The sequence below is a fragment of the Diachasmimorpha longicaudata genome, chromosome 4, assembly GCF_034640455.1.
Source record: "Diachasmimorpha longicaudata isolate KC_UGA_2023 chromosome 4, iyDiaLong2, whole genome shotgun sequence".
NCBI classification, from domain to species: Eukaryota; Metazoa; Arthropoda; class Insecta; order Hymenoptera; family Braconidae; genus Diachasmimorpha; species Diachasmimorpha longicaudata.
Window position 1 is genome coordinate 215,061 of NC_087228.1, and position 19,592 is coordinate 234,652.

At 38.6% G+C, this 19,592-nt stretch overlaps 1 protein-coding gene across 7 annotated transcripts in view; it reads right to left on the bottom strand.

Annotated features, from left to right (window-relative positions):
- Positions 1-19,592, bottom strand: part of LOC135161214 (homeobox protein cut) — a 77,176-nt gene that overhangs the window by 28,532 nt on the left and 29,052 nt on the right. For all 7 annotated transcript variants that reach the window (XM_064118593.1, XM_064118596.1, XM_064118597.1 and 4 more), the window contains exon 3: positions 11,399-11,596. In XM_064118593.1, the coding sequence (XP_063974663.1) occupies positions 11,399-11,596 (198 nt within the window). The remainder of the gene's footprint in view (positions 1-11,398; positions 11,597-19,592) is intronic.

The window sequence follows — 19,592 nt, forward strand, 5'->3', positions numbered from 1 at the left end:
CAAGACCTATTCTCCTCCCCCTGAATGTCATCCCGCACCGGGGCCACGGACACTGCAAACGATTATTGAAGATTAGATTTTTAAATTGAAGGCGGTAAGGTGGGTAAACTCCTTTCCTCGTTTTTTTTTTTTTTTTTTTTTTTCTCCGAGATTTCTCCTTTTTCCCAACTCCGCCCCACTTGGAGTCACCCTTCGACCAATGTAGTTAGGTACCCAGACGCTCCTAAGGTCTAGTCCTCACGACTCGAGGAATTAGCATATCTCGGAAAGTGATCCCCAGATCCTAATTGAATTATTCTTAAATTCCCATAAAATTGCGCGAAAATTACTGAGCGAACCAATCTCGAAGTCAAGACTGTTGTACATTTATTTATGTGACCAATGAAAAAGTGATTTCCGTCGGCAGTGGAGCATTAACGAAATCATTTTACTTCCGAGTGAAAGTATTGTAATGATTTCAATTTAATTTATATCGACACACTCTAGTGAAAAAGTAAATGAAAAATTAATTGTACTATCCCTTCCATTATTTAATCATTATTATAATATAAATAATGTATGAGATATCCAAGATAATTCAAACGTAATCATCATTAGGATAGGTAAGCAATAACAATCCTCGGGAGAAACGATAATTTTAATTTCGATTTGAAATCCCTCCTTACCATCGGGAACCCAGTGCCAATCTTGTCGTAACGATGCCACCAAGAAATAACCGGGTCGAGGGTTTTAAAAAAATGAAGGGAGGATGAAAAAAACTTTAATCTGCCACCCCTTGAGTCTCACACGCACCCTTCTTAACTAGTTCCTCAGAAATACTCCCTCACCCTATAGCAATCGGACCGGGACGCGAGAGGTCTCACGCCCTGATGGCCCTGCGGATACATTAACGAAAGACGAATTAATTTCACTGCTACTGTGGAGATTACTGGGTTTCAAACTGTACGTGTATTTTCTGGTTGAGTGAGGGGAAACTAATGTATCGGTTTACAAACTCAATCCTCATTTTAATTTAATGAGAAATTGTCAAACAATATTATTGTCAAATTGAAAAAGTAGCTCTTTTTTAAAAAACTTTTCAACAAAATTTTCCTCCCTTATTTTCATGAAAAATTTTAATCAGGTCAGTGATAAAGAGGGAAATTAATGAAAAATCAATGAAAACAACATAACAATTTGTCCAATCCTTTTGTTGGATACTTGCCATTAAAAAGAAAATGTGTTGTGAAGAAGAAAAAAAATAAATCAGTGTTTGGTCGCACCTTGTACGTCATCGAGTGGTAGAGGGTTACGAACGGTAGAACAAGAAGTACGTAATAATAGTAGTTCAGAGCCACCAGCGAAGGGTGAATATCGATGGTGAGGAGAATGGGAAACCAGTGGAAAAGTGGGTTTTCAAACTACTGAATTGTTCACATGATTTCCCTCCCCTCGATTCCCACTATCTCCCTCCCCATTAATCCCGACTCTTGATGGTGTTCCCTCTTTGTAATTAATGCCCACAGAATTGTCTAGTTTCCGATAAAAATTGAATATCGAATGATGTTGGAAAAAGGAGGAAGAAAGTTGGAGAAGAGAAGTAAATCAATTGACGATAGTCGGTCGCGTGACAATGTCCCAGTGGTGCGCCAGCTGGTGTGACAGTGAGAGAAATGACCAGTCAGTTATTTACATAGTCGAAGGCAAATCGACGCTCGGGACGACCTATAAACGTCATCTTGGCCGTGAGACATGCTGCTTTTCTGATTGAATTGTCCATTTTGCACATTCAACATTTTCTTCAAAGAATTATTTAAATCAACGGAAGACATAAAATAACTGGCTCTCGAGTAATTTTATTATTAATTTTCTTCCATTTAGTTATCGGGAATTTTCTAATGAATTGAAATAGTGATTATTATTGGCGTTGCATTCATTTTCGCATCCGATGAAAAGGGCGTAAAAACACAAATAAAATGCTCTCCTATTAGTCTAATGATTCTCCATGAATTTAAAACGTCAAGTGAATAAAAGAGCGCAAAACATTGCATGTAAAAGTCAATAGTGATCGACTAGCATGTGTGCGACTTGGTGCGACTTATAGATTTTCCCATTCCGAGTGGCGAGTAACGTGTGACGTGGCCCGATCCCTTCAACTTATGTTTATTTCAATGCGGTTATAGGTTATAGCGATGTTAGGCCTCACTCAGAAAGTTGAAAAGACCTCCGTGGACGATTCTCAACGCGTTCGATCTCACCCTTTCCTCCCATTATTCTCTCTCCCTCGCGGCCGTTCGGTTATTTTCATTTTTTCTCTTTCCCTCTCTCTCTCTTCTTTCAACATGTACACGTGTTCGACGGAAAGCCGATGTATTTTATCGAGGCCGGTTTGGCACTGGAGTGTTGTACCAACGATATGCAGCGTACGGAGGCTCGTTACACATTGTCCGTACAATGGAGAAAGTAGTGGACAGATTGGGGAAAGAAGAGAGATGGGGGCAGTGAAATCAAATTGCCGATATATCAGAGTCCTCCGATATTATCGAGAAATTTTCTCTTTCTAGATGAACGACGGGGAGGAAAGACCTCGGGAATTCTCTACGACATCAAATGTCGATAATATCGGCTGATAATTTCAATTATGCAATTATGTAAAATATTTTCGTTATATTGAATTTTACGTGGGTGGGTACATATTCAATAGAAAGTGCTTTTTAATGTCACTCGAAGTGGCTAATTGTGAGAATTTAATAATGATTCCGCCTCGAAAATGAAATTCAAGTAGAAAAAGTCTCTGTATCATCTTAATCACCCCAATTCCCATAATTAAATTCTAAAACTCACCAGATGTCTCAATAGTCATTAAGTGCCGCGGATTTCTCGAATCACCGGGAGTTAAACTCAGCGAAAAAATTGCTCGAAAATATCGAGGTCGATCATCACTGAACGCTCAACGAATTATGAATGAAACTGATACTCTCGTATATCCGAAGAATCGTACCATCAGTGCTATCACCGTGTCGTGTCTCTCCCGTTATTTTTCATTGCTTACTAAAACCCATAGACGAAATCGAACGTATGGACCAGTGGTGGGATATCACGATCGTCTAAAAAAATAACTGACGAAAAACTCCTCGAAATGGACCGATAACCCCGGCCAGCTTCCCCGAATAGAAAGACCCGATTATCACTAATCGGTCATTGGCGTCTTTATATTTTTCGTTCATCATCGTATTTACGTGTATCTCTTATTGATCCATTCGTTGATTAAGCAATAATGAGAGTGAATTCCATCGCATTTTATGTGAAAGCCCAGTAATAATAAACCCCTTGATCTGGATGGTTGGAATAGAGAGAGAGAGAGAGAGAGAGAGTAGATTGTCAGTATCGTTGAAAAATTATGAATAAAATTCACTGTCTTCGGGAAGTATCGATAGTACGACACACGCTTTGATTAAGATAAGGCTATTGACCCGATTGGCTGAGCAAGGGTCGTGGGTCGTAAGTCGTTATTGGCCCCATTTTTATAAACTATCAATCTGTATCGTCTTCATCAATAAAGAAATATCACTTGATAAATGTCATACATACGGGGAATTACCATCATTGAGTTATTTTATTTTCAGGCTTATTTAACAACTATTCCCCATTCAAATTTATGATTAGTTAGTGTGTCCACAACGAAGTGGACACATAGGGAAAAAAACGAAGATAACGATAGAATTTTTTAATAATAATTACTAATAGAACTTATTTAGCTTTGAATTAAATAAAATGAAAAGCTAATTACTTAGCAAAATTTCCCACCTATATTTACCAATGAACAATATATTTATCATTTGGAAATGATCAATATTTAGTGAGGAATGCTGAGGAATGGCAAGTTAAAGGGGAAGTTAAAATACGTTGAAACATTAGTATCAAGAGAGGATGGTGGTTATTCTGGGGTTTAGCCGCAATCTGTCCGCCAACGGTTAGTTGGTTTGCTACCTTGATGTCCAAGTTAAACTGTGTATATATTGGAAAGGGTCAAGAATCCTGGACATGGCGCTATCCTTTGGACGTTTAGCCCAATGGATACAACAATGAAAATGGAGCTCTCTCCCTCTTACGTTATCGGTTGGGGCGGTCGAGCGTGCCGCCGGAAATCAAGTACAATCCCTATCTTGAGCCTGACTGAGGTTACAGGGGTGCTCAATCAAACTTGATGGACGTGCAAAATTTTCATTTGCCGTTTTAATCAATTGTTCGTTTGTACACATTTAAATGAGTATTATGCATATTTGAATAATTGAATTAAAACAGTTTAATAATCCATGATATACCCATTAATGAAGTTGTGAAATTATAAAAAAATATTTTCTCAATGTGTAGATTATTCAATGAATTGAAAATTTATAACTCGACATATTATAGGCTAGCTCAGTCTAATTGAAGAATCTTTGGAGAAAAATAATATTATAATAGTGACAGCAACAGTTCTCTTCTCTTCTCTTCCCTTCTCCATCTGATTTATAACCAAATCAAACTTTTACCCTTTCTCCTCCGTCGAAATATCCTGCCAAAATGGACAAAGTACAAACTGGATTTTGCATTTGTAGTCGTTGAATGCATTGAAGCCGATGAAAAGTTGGCCAAAACTAATAGGACAAATTTCAACGCGCAGGCGTTTAATTAAATTAATTATATGCACACCTCTCGTCTGTAATATAAATTGCGAGAGAGTTGGTGGTTGAGGTAGGGGAATGGTATTGGTAGGGACTGGAGGGGGAGGAGAATTGGGCGAATGCCACCAGTGAAGCTCCTGCGATCGCCAACTTTGATAGTTACATTTTCATCCATCTATCCCAAATAAATCTCTAGCTTCTCAACATTATCCCATCTCCAGTGTGATTACACATTCATACCGCGCTAAATTTTACCTCTCACTGACGAAAGAACAATGCCAAAGCCGAGAACTCACGACAAAAGTTTTATCAAAATTATCAGTTATTTAAATTTATCAAATTCAATGAAATATTAATAATATCATGTTTCAGCAGCATCTATTCATTATTCGGCGGAGGAAAATTTTATCATTGAATCGTAATTAGACTGGAAGCAAAGAGTTTTAGCCGTGTAATCATATTGGCCCGCGGGGGTCACGCCAATCCGTACAAAGTACACCACAACACCCAATGGTATATCCTACCTGGGTATTCAAATTTTCACTGTTGTATTATTAACCTTATTAATTATAATAATAATAATACACTCCCGTCGAATTCCCCGGTGTGGGGTACAAGGTACAGGGGCATTACAATTTGGATGTTTTTATTTTTGGTAATTATAAGGGAGAAACTTGAGGGTACGTCTCGATACTATTTGTACTTTGTATGGGAATAATGTATGTGGTAAACAAAAGGAGAAGTTGCCTTGGTGGGTTTATTTTCAACAGAGAAACCACCAACTTTTCACAAACTGAGGTGAACGGACATAGTCCTTGGCTACAGCAGGCAGCAAATACATTTTTAAATAAGAGATCCTTCCTTTTTTATTTTTTTTTCTGTTTTTAGGGGCAAACCTCTTTTGCACAACCGCGTATCGTTCGGTCGCTGGGATTTTCCTCCCCGTATCGGGAATTATCCTTTGGTTTGTACATTATCCTTCGAAAAACCGTTGAGGACGGGTTTACGCGGGGCAGGGAGGCAGAGGGCTGTACCAAGGGCCGGGGTAAAAAGCATCAAAAGGTAGGCATGAGGAATACGCTATACGGTTTTTTTGTCCCCCCCCCCGGGGGGGGGGGAGGGAGAGATAGGCGGAGGAAAAATAAAAGGAGAATCGCTGGCTGGTTTGTAGTAACCCCAACCACTGTCTGACTTGCGCCGGGGATCGCTACTTAATGCGGCAAACCGAAGGTATTTCTGCAAACGTAAGTGTAGGAACGACAGATGTGTATTCGGAGTAGGAATAGGGGATTTCTGCTTTCATGAATTACACGAAATTTTGGGGATATTGATTTTAAAAAATCGGAAAATGGTTAATTTTCATTAATTGAAAATAACGTAGTTGTACATTTATTGCATTTGGTAAAAGTAACATTAATTGGCAGCAATTGGAATAAAATTGTATTAACGAAATTATGAATATAAATGCAATCATTAGAGTAAAAAAGATGGATGACGGACGGAGATTTGGCACAAAGGGAGGATTAACTGTGAATATCGGATATTTATACCTCTCCAATGCACCATCGTTTGCCAATAATACGTTAGTCACCAATGTAAGAAGAAGCAGATGACAAAAATATGAAGAATGCCACTGCGAGATATTACCGAGCAGGAAGAGGTCTGCAATGTTTATGCTGACGACAATAAAATTCCCTCGTTTATAATAATATCTATTTCAAAATGATTTCCTTGAATTCCGTAAATAGAACTTTGTTAAACATTTCCAAAGTGTTGGCCCTTTGTTTTGAAGAAAATACCGCCGAGTAAATAATTGTTTGGTTGTCAATTTTGTTGGTAGAATAAAAATATGAGATTTGAAGGGGCGAAAAAAGTAGATGAAAAACAGAGGAGAGCATCAGACGTTGCGATTCAGCTTAATAATCACGTTGGCCGGAAAAACGGAAAGCATAATCCTCAAATCTTCTCCACATGCACCTGAGGGAAATGAACGAAGAGGAGGTGGGCGCACACTAGGTGGTAGATGGGAGGGTGGTATTTTCCCTCTTGTCTGGACGACGGAGGTGGTGCGATGCCCAGGCCACGAAGGCGAACCCCAGTGAATCAAGGGGCGGAGTGAGGATCCTTTCACGATGTGCACACGCGCGAGGCCCAACTCTCATCCCCCTATATATCCTGCCAGTGTATGAGTCACTTCACGGTGAAACACTGAGGATTGATATTAGCAGGCACACGGAATTTTTAACAAGCTAGCCCCGTATACGCCATCTCCAACCTTCCTCTATACTTTTTTCATAATAGTCGTTTCGTCCGCGAAAGCGAAGCAGAAAAGTTATGAATCTAATTTTCAAGCGTATTTGTGCGATCCCTCCTCCTCCTCCTCCTCCTCCCCCTTCCTCTTATCCTCCATGAGGGAGGAGGGGGTGGGTTTTTTTTTAGTATCGTTTCTTCTTTTCTATCGCTTGCGTGTCCCCTGCGCACCACCAACCACTGCCCAATCTCTATCTCTCCGGACTCCTCTGGTAATAAAGGACGCCACTCTTCGTTAGCTCGGGCTTTTTATTTGCACAGTGAGAAATTTGGTTTCAATTTTATTTTATTGCGAGTTTCGAGGGGTTTATTTTTGAGAAACTTTCCGGGGATAATTAATTTTTGTTATTATTGGAAATATTCGGTAGTGAAGGGGTAAGAGATGAGTTGAAAATGGCAAATGAGAGAGTATTACCTCACGATGGATGAATACTTCGTCCAGCTACATTATTTTAGCACTGAACGATTAATTTGTTCATTAAATGAGATTAGGATTTTTGTGTCCATGCATATATACCCCATTTTTCACTATAATTCCGAAAATTTCAACGAAAAATGTATTTTTTCGTTTTTTTTCGGTAATTTCTATTAAATTTTCCTTTAATGCTTTTAGTGGTAACTACCTCATTAAAAAAAAAGCCCAGAGAATGATAAACAATATATATGAAAGATATATTATATATGATTTTCAAAAGATAAATTTTTCCGGTTCGGTAAATGGCACGACTGAGTGATAAAAAATACAGAAAACCTTCCCATTTGAACACGAAAGTTCTAGTGACAGATGATGCATCCGTCGAAATTTAACAAGTTTATTTGTTAGGAGCAAAAAAAATAGAGGGGATAGTACCAGAGAAGTACCTTCGAACATGCCTTAGCGAGGACGGCGTGACCGTAATAAAGTCATAAAATGACCCTTCCCTTACTTTCACAAAGTATTCCCATTGGGGTAAAAGTTTTCGACTTCAAACAGATAATGGAAGGATTAAAAATTCGCCTTTCGTTTGAACTAAAAAAAAGGGGAAAAATTTTATATTTATGGAGAGGAGTTGGATGCGGATTTGTTAGTGAACACGTGGGTGTTCACTAACAAATGAAACTGTGTGCCATGTCGGGGTCAGATGGGGATTGGGACTTTTCCAGAATAAAATGTAAATAAATATTTGCAAGGAGAGTATTTGGAATATTTTGAAAAATAATTCATCAAAATTGAGGATTTTTTGCTCAAGTTCAAATATTGCATTCTGTTTTTTTTTTTCTTTCCAGCCCCCTCGCTTTTCTGCGGCCATTCCTCCCTCTTGAACCCTCACATCGAGAATCCTTTTCAATGAGACTGAGAGGCCCTCCACAAAGTTGAAATATTTCGTTGTTAAAATCTCTGACAATCAAAATGAAATAATTTTTCTCTTTTTTTCCTTATATCACCTTGTAACTCATAAAATACTTGTTCAAACAATTTGACAATCTCTCCAACAATTTCTCCATATATATATGAAAAAGAATAATAAAAGATGGAGTTGAAAATCGAATGGCTTATTGGTGTTATTGCTGAGATGTATGTATTTCAGATAAAAAAAAAAAAAATTATCAATTCGGCGTCGTGAGCAGTGTTTGTCGCGGTTTTATTATCACCCGAATGGTGCACGTGCCATTGCGCAGTCTCGATTCAGCTCCTTATCGCGTAATCATCAGTAAATCTCCCTATCAAGACAAATATACGGTCTAACTCGGTATTTCTTATTGGCGTTATTATCATCATGGCTGACTATTGTTTCACCCGTTGATTTATTATTCATATTCGATAATTTTATCCTGTGAGAAACTATTATAGATAACAGAAACAATTGATAAAAGAGACTCGATAATTTTATCAAACTCGTCAGTTCCTCGAATTATGTAAAATTAATTGTTCATTTAATTTGATTAAAGGGAAGAATAATTTTCCAAAGAAAATCAAAATTTAAAACTTTTAAAATGTTCACGACAAATGGAGTCGTCCGATTGTTTCATAAAGAACATTCCTATGCTTTGAAATGACTGGGCGGGAAGGAAGTCGATAATCTTTATCGGTGAAATGTCATCCTGTTCCCTCGATTTCCCGCTACAAATTACAATAATATCAAAGCGATGGAAGAAAAAAAAATATCCAAGAGTGGTTATCGATTGGTGATAGCTCAATACAGACATTGTAACGAGGGAGTGAAAATTCTTATCCCGAATTGTAAGACAAGAGGGGGGGGGGCAGCAGCAGCAGCAGCTAAGAGCACATTTTACGTAGAGTGAAAAGAGGGGAAAAGAGAGGAAGCCCAGAGCAGAAAGCGCGGGATGAGCGAAGAGGAAAGGGAGGTTGAGGGGATTGACGATTATTGGTACTTGGAATTACAACGGACCAAAGGCGTTGAGCAAACGATTCCTCATCAAGTGGTTGGGGAGATTCAACTTTTGCGTAACCACACCAGAGTCAAAGTTCCATTCTGTTGGCAGTGAAAAGAATACTTATTGAACTTGAAGTGCCATTTCCATCACTTTTTAAAGCTCGTTAAGTATCGAGAATATTTTTCAGTCCATTTTATTTTAACTGGGAGATTTTCCCGGTAAACGGAAGCCTAATGCACTGGATTTTACGGGTAAAAAGATAGCGAGAATATATTTGTCCTGGTGAATTTTTACGATACTGGCGTACAAAAGGGCTAACCCCGGTTAAGAATGCATAACGCCATGGGAAGAGACGTTAAAAGTAAACATACGACTGCTCTTATCCCCCAGCTACTTATGCCAGCTAGCTACTGCAATATATATTTATTTTTCTAGTCTCTCAACCACCCGGGGAATTAGCTATGATAAATATAATTCAAGCTTATTTCACCACTAAAACGGTGTAATAAAATTGTTTGAATATTAAAAATGGCGTTCTAGAGCGATAGTATCGGCAGGAATTAATGTCATTCCATCTACCATAACCCAATGCTTAATAGGCGTACGATGATCCTCAATGATGTGTAGTATATAAATACACCAGAAATTCCGAGTAATCAACTCGAATCGTTGACAGTAAAATAGCGAGAAAACGAGAACACTCGATTATCAGTGAGTGTGGGTTTCTCAACTTCTTCATCCAGTTATTTTTTCACAAAGTATACCCCTACCCCTCAACACACTTATTCCCACTTATTTCCTTTTCATTCTCATCATACCGTTTACGATCGGTATCCATGTCTTGAGAGTTTATTTTGAGCATGGCACAACGTTGTGGCAAATGGTCTCGCATTCACTTGCTCACATTGAATATGTCTTTGATTTTATTTACCCTACAAACATAAACGCACTTCATGTCATTATCGTTGAAAATTACTCACAACTTTACTTGCCACAATTTAAATGTGTGTGTGTGTGTGTGGGGGGGGGGGGGCGACGATTTTTTTTAAGACACCTATCAACCACTTATAGCCCCGTCAATTTTCCTTAAACGATATTAAGATCACTAGCCATCGCTTATTTAATATTTTTACTCTGTCCACGTACGTTTTACTCGTCGTCGTAGGTTCGTTGGTGTGGCATTCTGTGGAATGAAGGCACGTACAAAATGTCTCCATCCAAAAATACACATTCGCGACTATTGAACTTTCATATGCCGACATCGAATACAAATCAACGCCATTTCCTTCAATCTGAGTCGTTTCTTTTTTTATTACCAACTATTGCCCCTTTTTCCTCACCATTCAAATCTCCAAAATCTTGGCCTTCAGCTGAGCAATCTCTGCCCAACGACTTTACTTAATGATTAAGTATTTGGAGTGACATCAAACATCAAGTATAAAGTCATTGACTTATTGTAAGATTGAACAACAACTCTAGAAAATATTGTAGGAATTTAGGGCTCCAAAAAATTGAATGCTAATATATTTAAGTAAGCAATTTGTATTTTGTTTGCTCATCTATTTGGCGATCGACGTTTTTTCTCAATGATGAGGATATCCGGATATTATAGAATTTAGCATTGAAACTATGGATGAGAGGAGAAGAGCAACCATATAATGTGATGGTAATTACTGTGGTAATGTGAAATCTGTGGGTATAGCTTAAGTGGAAAATGAGGGGATTGTGCGAGTGAATCAGGGTGATAGGTTAAAAAGTGAATAGCATCTGGTAATACGTCGATCGGTGTTCAACATCCATTGTTGTATTGCCATTGATATGGTAGTTGTTTTCAGTCTATAGGCGTATGTTGGTGAAGGGAAGGGCTAAATGTTCGAGGTGACAGAGAGAGAGACAATATGTGTGTGTGTGTGTGTTTTAACCCTCGTGCAGTTGTACTCGTTCATGTACATTGTATACACGTTGTTGGTATTGTGTCTATTCCATTCATGGAGTTGTTTGTATTGTGAATTATCCCCGATAATCAAGAGACATTACTGGTGTCCTTGAGGACTGGGTGAACTTACCTCTTTATCTTTGGCCTGAAGCTCCTGCTCCAAGTTGCTGTTGGGTGTTCTTCTTGGATTACTTTGATCATGACTTGTATCTGTGATCTGGGCATTTTGGGACGTCTGCTGTTGTCCCTCAGTCTTAGAATTACCATCAGTCAGCGCAGAAAGCTGCTCCTTCAGCGTGGTTACCTCTTTCTCAGCTAGTGTTGCCCTCTGAAATCAAAATGAAAAAAGTAAGAAATTTTTTCTTCTGTGAAAAGCTTTTGAAATTAATGCGAGGGGTGAATGATACTTATTTATTTAAGGGAAATAAACATTGATGCTGAGCATTTCTGTTGCATTATATTAATTTACGATTAATATAAGGCCAATATGGTCTACGAGACTCAATGGCAATTTAAAATAGCAACTGGTCTTTCGCCATCGCGTTGGAAACAACATTTCGTCGGTAGTCTATGATCACTTCCATCAACAATGCCATCGTGAATTCCACAAGTGAAAATTTGCGGTACATTATATTTACAGTGGATAGCCACAAAACTTGTAATCAATCATAATGTTTGAGAGAGAAATGAGATGAGGTTTAAACGAAAATAGAATTAGGGTGAGGTTATATACGAATGTGAGATTGAAATAGGGTTTGGTGAGGCTATAACTTCAAACGCTCAGTTAATTAATTCATATGAAATTCGAATATTTCAAGAAGACCGGAATACCAAAGATAGAAAGTGTAATAGAATGAAAATAAACATGAAAACATGAAGTAGGGGCATTCACCCCTCGGAAAATTATGAATGCTCATACGTTGATCGATCATTATCAGAGGTCGAATGAATATAGACCGAAAGGAAGCCAAAAAATATCAGACGAATGAAAGATGAGGATTGCTCGTCAGTTTTCGAATGTCAATCTCACCCCAAAATTATCAATTATCGTTTATTTTAGTCGTCTTATTCCCAGAAACACTTTGGAATTATTCAATCGATTAAAAGTGACATTTAATGGACGCTATTGGGAAATTTGTCACCAGTTATCATCAAAGAGTGAGTCAACTGAATATTGTCGTGATTCATCAGTGTGTCGTGCTGTTTCAACCGGTCTACATATATGATTATGCATTATTGTCTCAGATAAGTTAAGATATTAGCACTTGTGTTTAAGAAAAAAATGGCTTATTAAAAGTCTGTATTGTTACTTTTTGACAGAAGCATTTATTTTCAATAGATCCGTTTTTTTTGTTTTTTCAGTTGAGTAATTTCCAGGCGAGTCTAATGAGGTGTCAATTATGATACGCAGTTGCCATAAGATGGAACCTAAATTATATTTGTCTTCGGTTATATCCAATGGAAAATCAGTTGCAAGGAAAATGGAAAAATTAATAAAATTGGTGAAAAACAAGTCTCTCAGTTGGAAGCAGAATGAAGAAGAATGATGTAGTGTAACGTATCGGTTCAAGCTATAGAATATAAGTAATGTAATGACCCATTGTTTTCCGGCAAAAAGCCTTGACGATGTTATCGATAATTACGGAATAATACGGGGAGCGTAAATAGGTATTTGAGACCTGTAATACGCAGCAATTCCAATTGCGCGGGAGGAACGGATGTGTATCAATAGTGACAGGCTAACATCCTGCACGAGAGTCAATGGAGACCATCAATGAGGCTAAAAATGAATGAATCATTTCAATAAATTCAAAATCATTCTGAATTCACGAAAAAGGCGCATAATTTTTGCTGATTATTTCCTTCGATGCTGGAAAGTGTTTGTTGAAATCAATGGCTTTCCCTTCATGTTATACCGTCAAGCAACCAAACTAATAATTAACGGTAATTTTAATTGACTCCAGATGCCAATTAATGAGTCAAACATATGCAGAATGCATATACATATATAGATCTTGTGGGCCGATTGGAATAATGCTGACTGGAGGGTTTGAGAAGCGCATGTGTTCGTCATTACCAGTTGGACGATGCTAACGTCTATCGTCACAACCACGTGGTGCATCTATGTACCCCGTGATGTGCATAGAAATTATAATATTATTTCCGTAGCCCATCTTCTTCGCAGAAATCTTATGACATCAATCATTTTCTCATTAATCTTTCAATCAGAATCTGAGAAATACATTAAATTATGGGAGTTTCTCGTTATAAAAACTGAAAAATGAGGGAGTTGAGATAAAAAAAAAAAAAAAAAAAAAAAAAAATTGAGAACGATAGGGTTTCGTGACGCTAGACATTAGCCTCCTTATGCAGGGGTCGAGTCGATCATTACTCGGTGCTGGGCTTTCGGCTTTTGGTGCAACTGCAGCTGTGATTCTGATGATCGTAACCAAAAGTTGAAAGTTTGTCGACAAATTACTTTGTTCATTCTAAAATCGTAAGGTAGAAAGGTAGGAAGATCAGTGGAATACAACGACAGTGTTATTTTCTTTTCGTTATAAATTGAAGGGATGGTTGGTGCGATATTTCAAATTTTCTCATTACACCACCGAGGTGCGAATGATCTTCCGCCCTACCTCTTCCTTTTTCGTCTCCTCGTTTTCTCCCCGGCTATCCCTCTTCCCCCCCCCCTTATATATAAGCATTATACATGCATACAGACATCTATATCGCAACACAGCACCACTCCCCCGTCCCTGTTAGTATTCCTCAATCACCTCCCTTCACCCCTTCTTCAATCTCCCCACAACAGCCAACGAGAGTGAAATTTCCCCCCCCCCCTTGTATTCATTATTAAGATATCGACCGGGTGGAGATGTAAAACCACAAAAGTGTGAATAAAGAACAGTGCAGAGGGAAACAAACATATCAGTAGAGTTAGGTCTACTTATTTTAATCAATCTACTAATAATTGATCACAGTAGAGTGGAGGTACAGATGGCTCTTTGTGGTTATATATTTTTCAGGCTTTTTAACGCTGGGTTTGATAATAGAAGACGAAGGGGTTGGAACGCATCACTGACGACATTTAGAGAATGTCAATAGATCGGGGGAGAGAAAGGGTTTTTTTTTTTTTTTTTTTTTTTTTTGTGGAGACAAGTCAGTGAACGACAATGCCTCGGGCAATCCACTCTCGATTCCTGGGATGACGGCATTGGATAAAAAAAATGAAGACGCTCTTTGATGTCCTATTCTGTCTTAATGAAAAATTAAAGCTCTTTCTTAAACATGATTAGACACAAGCACCTCTTTCAAGTTTTCTCCCTCCTCTCTTTCATTTTTTTGTCCCTCAAATTTTTCATCGATTACTTTTTCTGATTGCCGGTGAAATGTGCGAGACGAGAGCATTCACAAAAATCAGATCATTCACAGATAGATGACGTGACAGTGGTTCAGATGAGTTTCATCGAGAGGGTACAATGGGGTTGGTAAAATATCAAAATTGATAATACGACTCATCCCCAGATGAACAATGGAAAGATTCGATGTGTGCCACACGGTCGACTGGAGCGCCCGAGGTGGTGGGAAAGTTTTGGTTGGATGCATATATTCTCGTTGGGAAAAAAAAAAAAAAAAAAAAAAAGTTAGAATGAAGTGTATTGTGACAATTTACATGAATCGACGACTCTACTAGGATTTACGCTGCATCACCCGTTTCAATTCAAACCCATGGTCAAACTGACATTCAATCAAATTACTGTTTTGTCATTTCAATTTTGCACGCTCGAATAAATGACAATGCTCGACAATTCCAGGAGTCAATCATCTTTGTAATCCTTCTGTAGTGCAAGCCAATTGACTCGTGATATTGCAATCAACATTCAATCGGAATTAATCATCATTGTTCCAAATACACTGAAATGAACAATAAAGAGGAAGTTTACTGGTGTATACAAAGTCGTAGTAATTGAATCACGACATCAATGGCAATAAATTAATACATAAAAAATTTTTTGTTCATTCTGAAGTGGAAAATTCATACAAGAAAATGTAAATGATGAATGTTCATTGGGAAAATTGTAAGAGCGGGAGGGGTTTGAGTTTCCGTATTGGAAAATCTCTATACCTTTGGCCTCACAATGCGAGGGTTATTTTTATGGGCACACCGCGGGGTTCTAATGGCACCCCGTGGCAAAAAAAAAGCGAATAGAAAGCAGGGATTTGGGTAGAGGCGTCATTGTTTCCGTATACGCGTACACTCCCCACCCAGTGTTCGTACGGCACTTCATCTCCTCGTGAATCGGCCAGAAAGAGAGAACAAGACAGAGTCATCTCCAACCCCCGGGTGACCGCAGAGTTGGAACGCAGAATCCACGCCGAAAACTACCCCCTTACTACTCTAGGTCTGGTGCTATTGGAGTACGCCAATTTTTCATCTCTCGCGCTTTTCTCACACCGCATTCTTTCACACATAGATTACAATATTACCCACCTCCTCGAGGGTGTGAGGGCACCCCACCATTCTAAGCTACATGAATCCTCGAATACACAGCCCCTCTATTTTCCCCGCGATTCGTAGCCCTCCGAGTGCAGGAGTTTTTGGTACATGACTATAAGCGAGTACGATGGCAGCTTAACTGATATATGTGAGTGTACGCGGTGCTACTCCGATCGTAACATAAATTTTAATGATTGGTTTGATGAAAATATAAGAATGTTACGATATTTATGATCTTGCGTTACCTTCAACGCTCATCTTGGTATTGCTCAAAGTTCTCATAGCAGAGAACTTTGCCATGAAATTTATTTTAAATTATTTTTTTATCGTTTTTTTAATATGGATTCTACCCAATGATGATCAAAACTTTAAACGGTATCAAAAGAACCATTAAAAAATGTAAAAATTACTTTTCAAAATATCATCTGCGAGTAAAGTAAAACTCAATAAAAACTGGGAAAGAAACGTAGAAATAACTCACCAGCTCAAGAAGTTTTCATCTTAGCGGCATAATAATTCTGGAATTTTCTCTACGGTTTTACATTATCCGAAAAATTACGTGACAATCTCGTAATTTATGGGGTGAAACTAAATTCTCACTGTAGATTACGTTAATTATTCTGTAGTCTTTGCAAATTATTGTTTTCCGTGCATTGATTTTGATAATTTAATTACGCCGGATCACTATTTCAACATTTGTATTTTCCTAAATATTTTCCTTAAAAAAAGACGGTCATTAACCGAATTTGCCCCCCGCCCCCCGCCCGCCCTACTTGGTGGAATGTATTCGCAGGAGAACGAAAAAATCTCAACTACACGTCTCACTCTAGTCTCTCCACGAAATGAAATCGAAAAAGGGTTCGGCAAAGGGACCAAGGGTGTGGAGAAAAGGGGTTGCCTACCCAATTTTGAAATATCCTCCTGCACTTTTGACGCTTCACACTGAAAATCCTTTGATTCCCATCTTTCGAGAAGGAAAGGTTCCAGAGTATTCGATATAGCCCTACTAAAAAGGGGCTCCCCCAATCCTCCCATTGGGCTCTTGTCAGCTCTTCCTCTGCCCCTGTTTTCTGACCCCTTTACCAAGAGGTGGGTAGGGGCTGGCGGTAACTGAAAACACACCGCTGATTGGTACGATAAAAGAGAGGGAGAGCATCTGACTGACAAAGACGGACAGAGAGAGAGAGAGAGAGAAGGGGTAAAACACTAATTAGTTATCAAAGGCCCGAAGAAGGGTTTGGTGACAAAATAGTAGGAGTCCCTTCAAACTATACCAACCACCTCAACCCCTCCTTCTCTTCTTTATCCCACTGGTTTCGTCTCAGTCTGACGGCTACAACCCAGTCTTTCACTGGCATCTCCATACCCCCTCATCCTCCCCCCCCCCCCCAATTTCTCTGAACGACTGAACAGTGTCTTAATACCCGTGGGAGTGGCACTGTATTGATTTTCGAATCATTAATTCCGCGTCTAATCAGACATCCGCGGGATATTTGGTGCGCGTATGGTGGTGTGAATGAATGTGTCAAGGAAGATGAAGATTTACTTCTGAATAATGCAAAGGGTGCGAGAAAATCACATGTCATTGAGTAGATCGGGAAATGTTTAGTCAGACAACGCCGTGCGTCAGAGGTGGCTTTTGAAAATGTACAGACATCGATTCAACATATGACTCATGCCATTTTCACGTCATTATTACATTACATAATAACCCTTCACTAGTCTCAATAAATTATTATTATTATCTGAAAAGATGTTTGGGGTTATTTACATAGAGCAAACGTCACATCGAGAGAGGAGTGGATTATGGGTCGAATTTTTCATGATGATTAAATTTTTTTTCCGTTGTTTGTCGACAAATCAGACGTTATATCTCTGGGATTAATATTCGGTTGGATGATTTATTGTGTCGCGATGGCTGAGGAATCCTGGCCGCTTTTTTTTTTTAAATATTCCACAAACAGACTAAATGACGATAATGGATATTTATCTGGATGAACGTATTAAGAAGCGCTTTCTTGGAATAAGATGCCCTTAATATTCTGGAAAATAGAACGTTACGGACTTCATCATCATGATAATCATGATAATTCATCCTCATTACTTGTAATTCCATTGTGAGGAGGCAATTAATGAGGTAGTTCGCCTGGCCCTCATCGTAATGACGGAAAAAAAAATTTGACTTATTAATTCCGACATTATTAATGACTAATTCCACCTCACAAACGTCCAACTCACATGATTCAGCGACTCATCGATGTGTATTACACGTTAACATTGTAATTATCGTAAATAACATTGCACTATTATCTCTATTCAATATTCATTTGTGTGCGTGAGGCGTCCGACGATTGCCACGCGTCCACGATTTCTGCTGATTCGGAAAAGCACGCGCTCGGGCAGTTAAGGATATGCGGTGAAACAGCCGCGTCCCGAGTTTAACAGTGGAAAATTGAAAATTTTCTCAATAATGAAAACTTCCAACGTGGTTAATTCAATTCCCTTAATATCCCAAGCTCTGCATATGAATACAATATCGACGATTTGGAGAATGCTAATTTCAAACAGTGAACGTAATTGAGGATTATACGAACGCTATCTGTTCGCAAAATATTCAATGTGTTTTTTTTTCTTTTTTTTTTAACTTTAAAATTTTCTGTGAAATGATGAAGATAATGGGAATATGTGATGAGGACGTTTATAAATTACAACATATTTATAACGAAATAAATGACGAGCTACTTTAAACCTACTCCGGACTGAGTGATTTACGATATTCTCGATAACGATCAACACAGGAGAGCATTGAGAAGGATGAATTTGTTTTATTTCGTGAAAGTGAAAGAGTTTATATCGTTAATATTGATCATTGTACTCCTAAATTGCGATTTAGAGTTTCTAAAGTTTCTTCGCAGTACCTAAGATCGTAGAATAAATTAAATAGATCGACATTTTACGATTCGAAACGATCAATTAAACGCGGAAAGTATATATATATATTCGTCTTAAAAAATACTTTCACAATTAGCTAACAAAATAAATACCCAAATATCAATGGGCTCCAATTTTTCCGGTCTTCAGGACAATTCTATTTACAATAACTACAAATCAATAGGCTATGTATATATGTAGTTTATTTGCTAATCAAATCAATGAGTCAGCGACGGTGATTTTATTAGCAATGGAAGTTGGGTATCTAGAAGAAGCGGTGGGGATCAGAGACACGAGGACGCGGCCTGATCACAACGAGATCAAAAATGGTTGGCTCGATACAAACACATCTCGTTGATACTAACACACAGTCCGTGCTATACAAATTTGTAATTACGTCTGAGTGTAAAAAGGAGGCAAAAAAATTCTACACACAGATAAGGGAGACACCGCAAGCGTCCAAACGCAGTGTTTGAAATCGTTTGCGGCGAAATCACCCCGCGTGACACAAAATCCAAAGTCGCTGGGGGTCGAGGGGTGTATTAAAAGCGAAGAAGAAAAAAACTGTACAGCCATAAACGAAGGGGTAGGCACTATATCGATTTTATCCGTGTTTTAAATTATTACCCGCTCATTGTGCCTCGGCATTCACGACGTGTATAACGCTGTACCGAGGGAGGGGTTCAGCCTTTTTGCATATATCGGTCTTCCCTTTGGCTTGGAAGGGTTGCTTCTGCCGGGGGACGGGTCAACGGGGAATTATATTAGAGGGTTGGGAGTTGAATCCGGAGTTTTTGTTTCAAGCGTCCGGAGAAAGAGGAATAAAGAACAGCGGAGGTAGAGGTGATTGTTTCCTCTCGGTTTTTTCAACGATATGAGTTGCCTCATGACATTT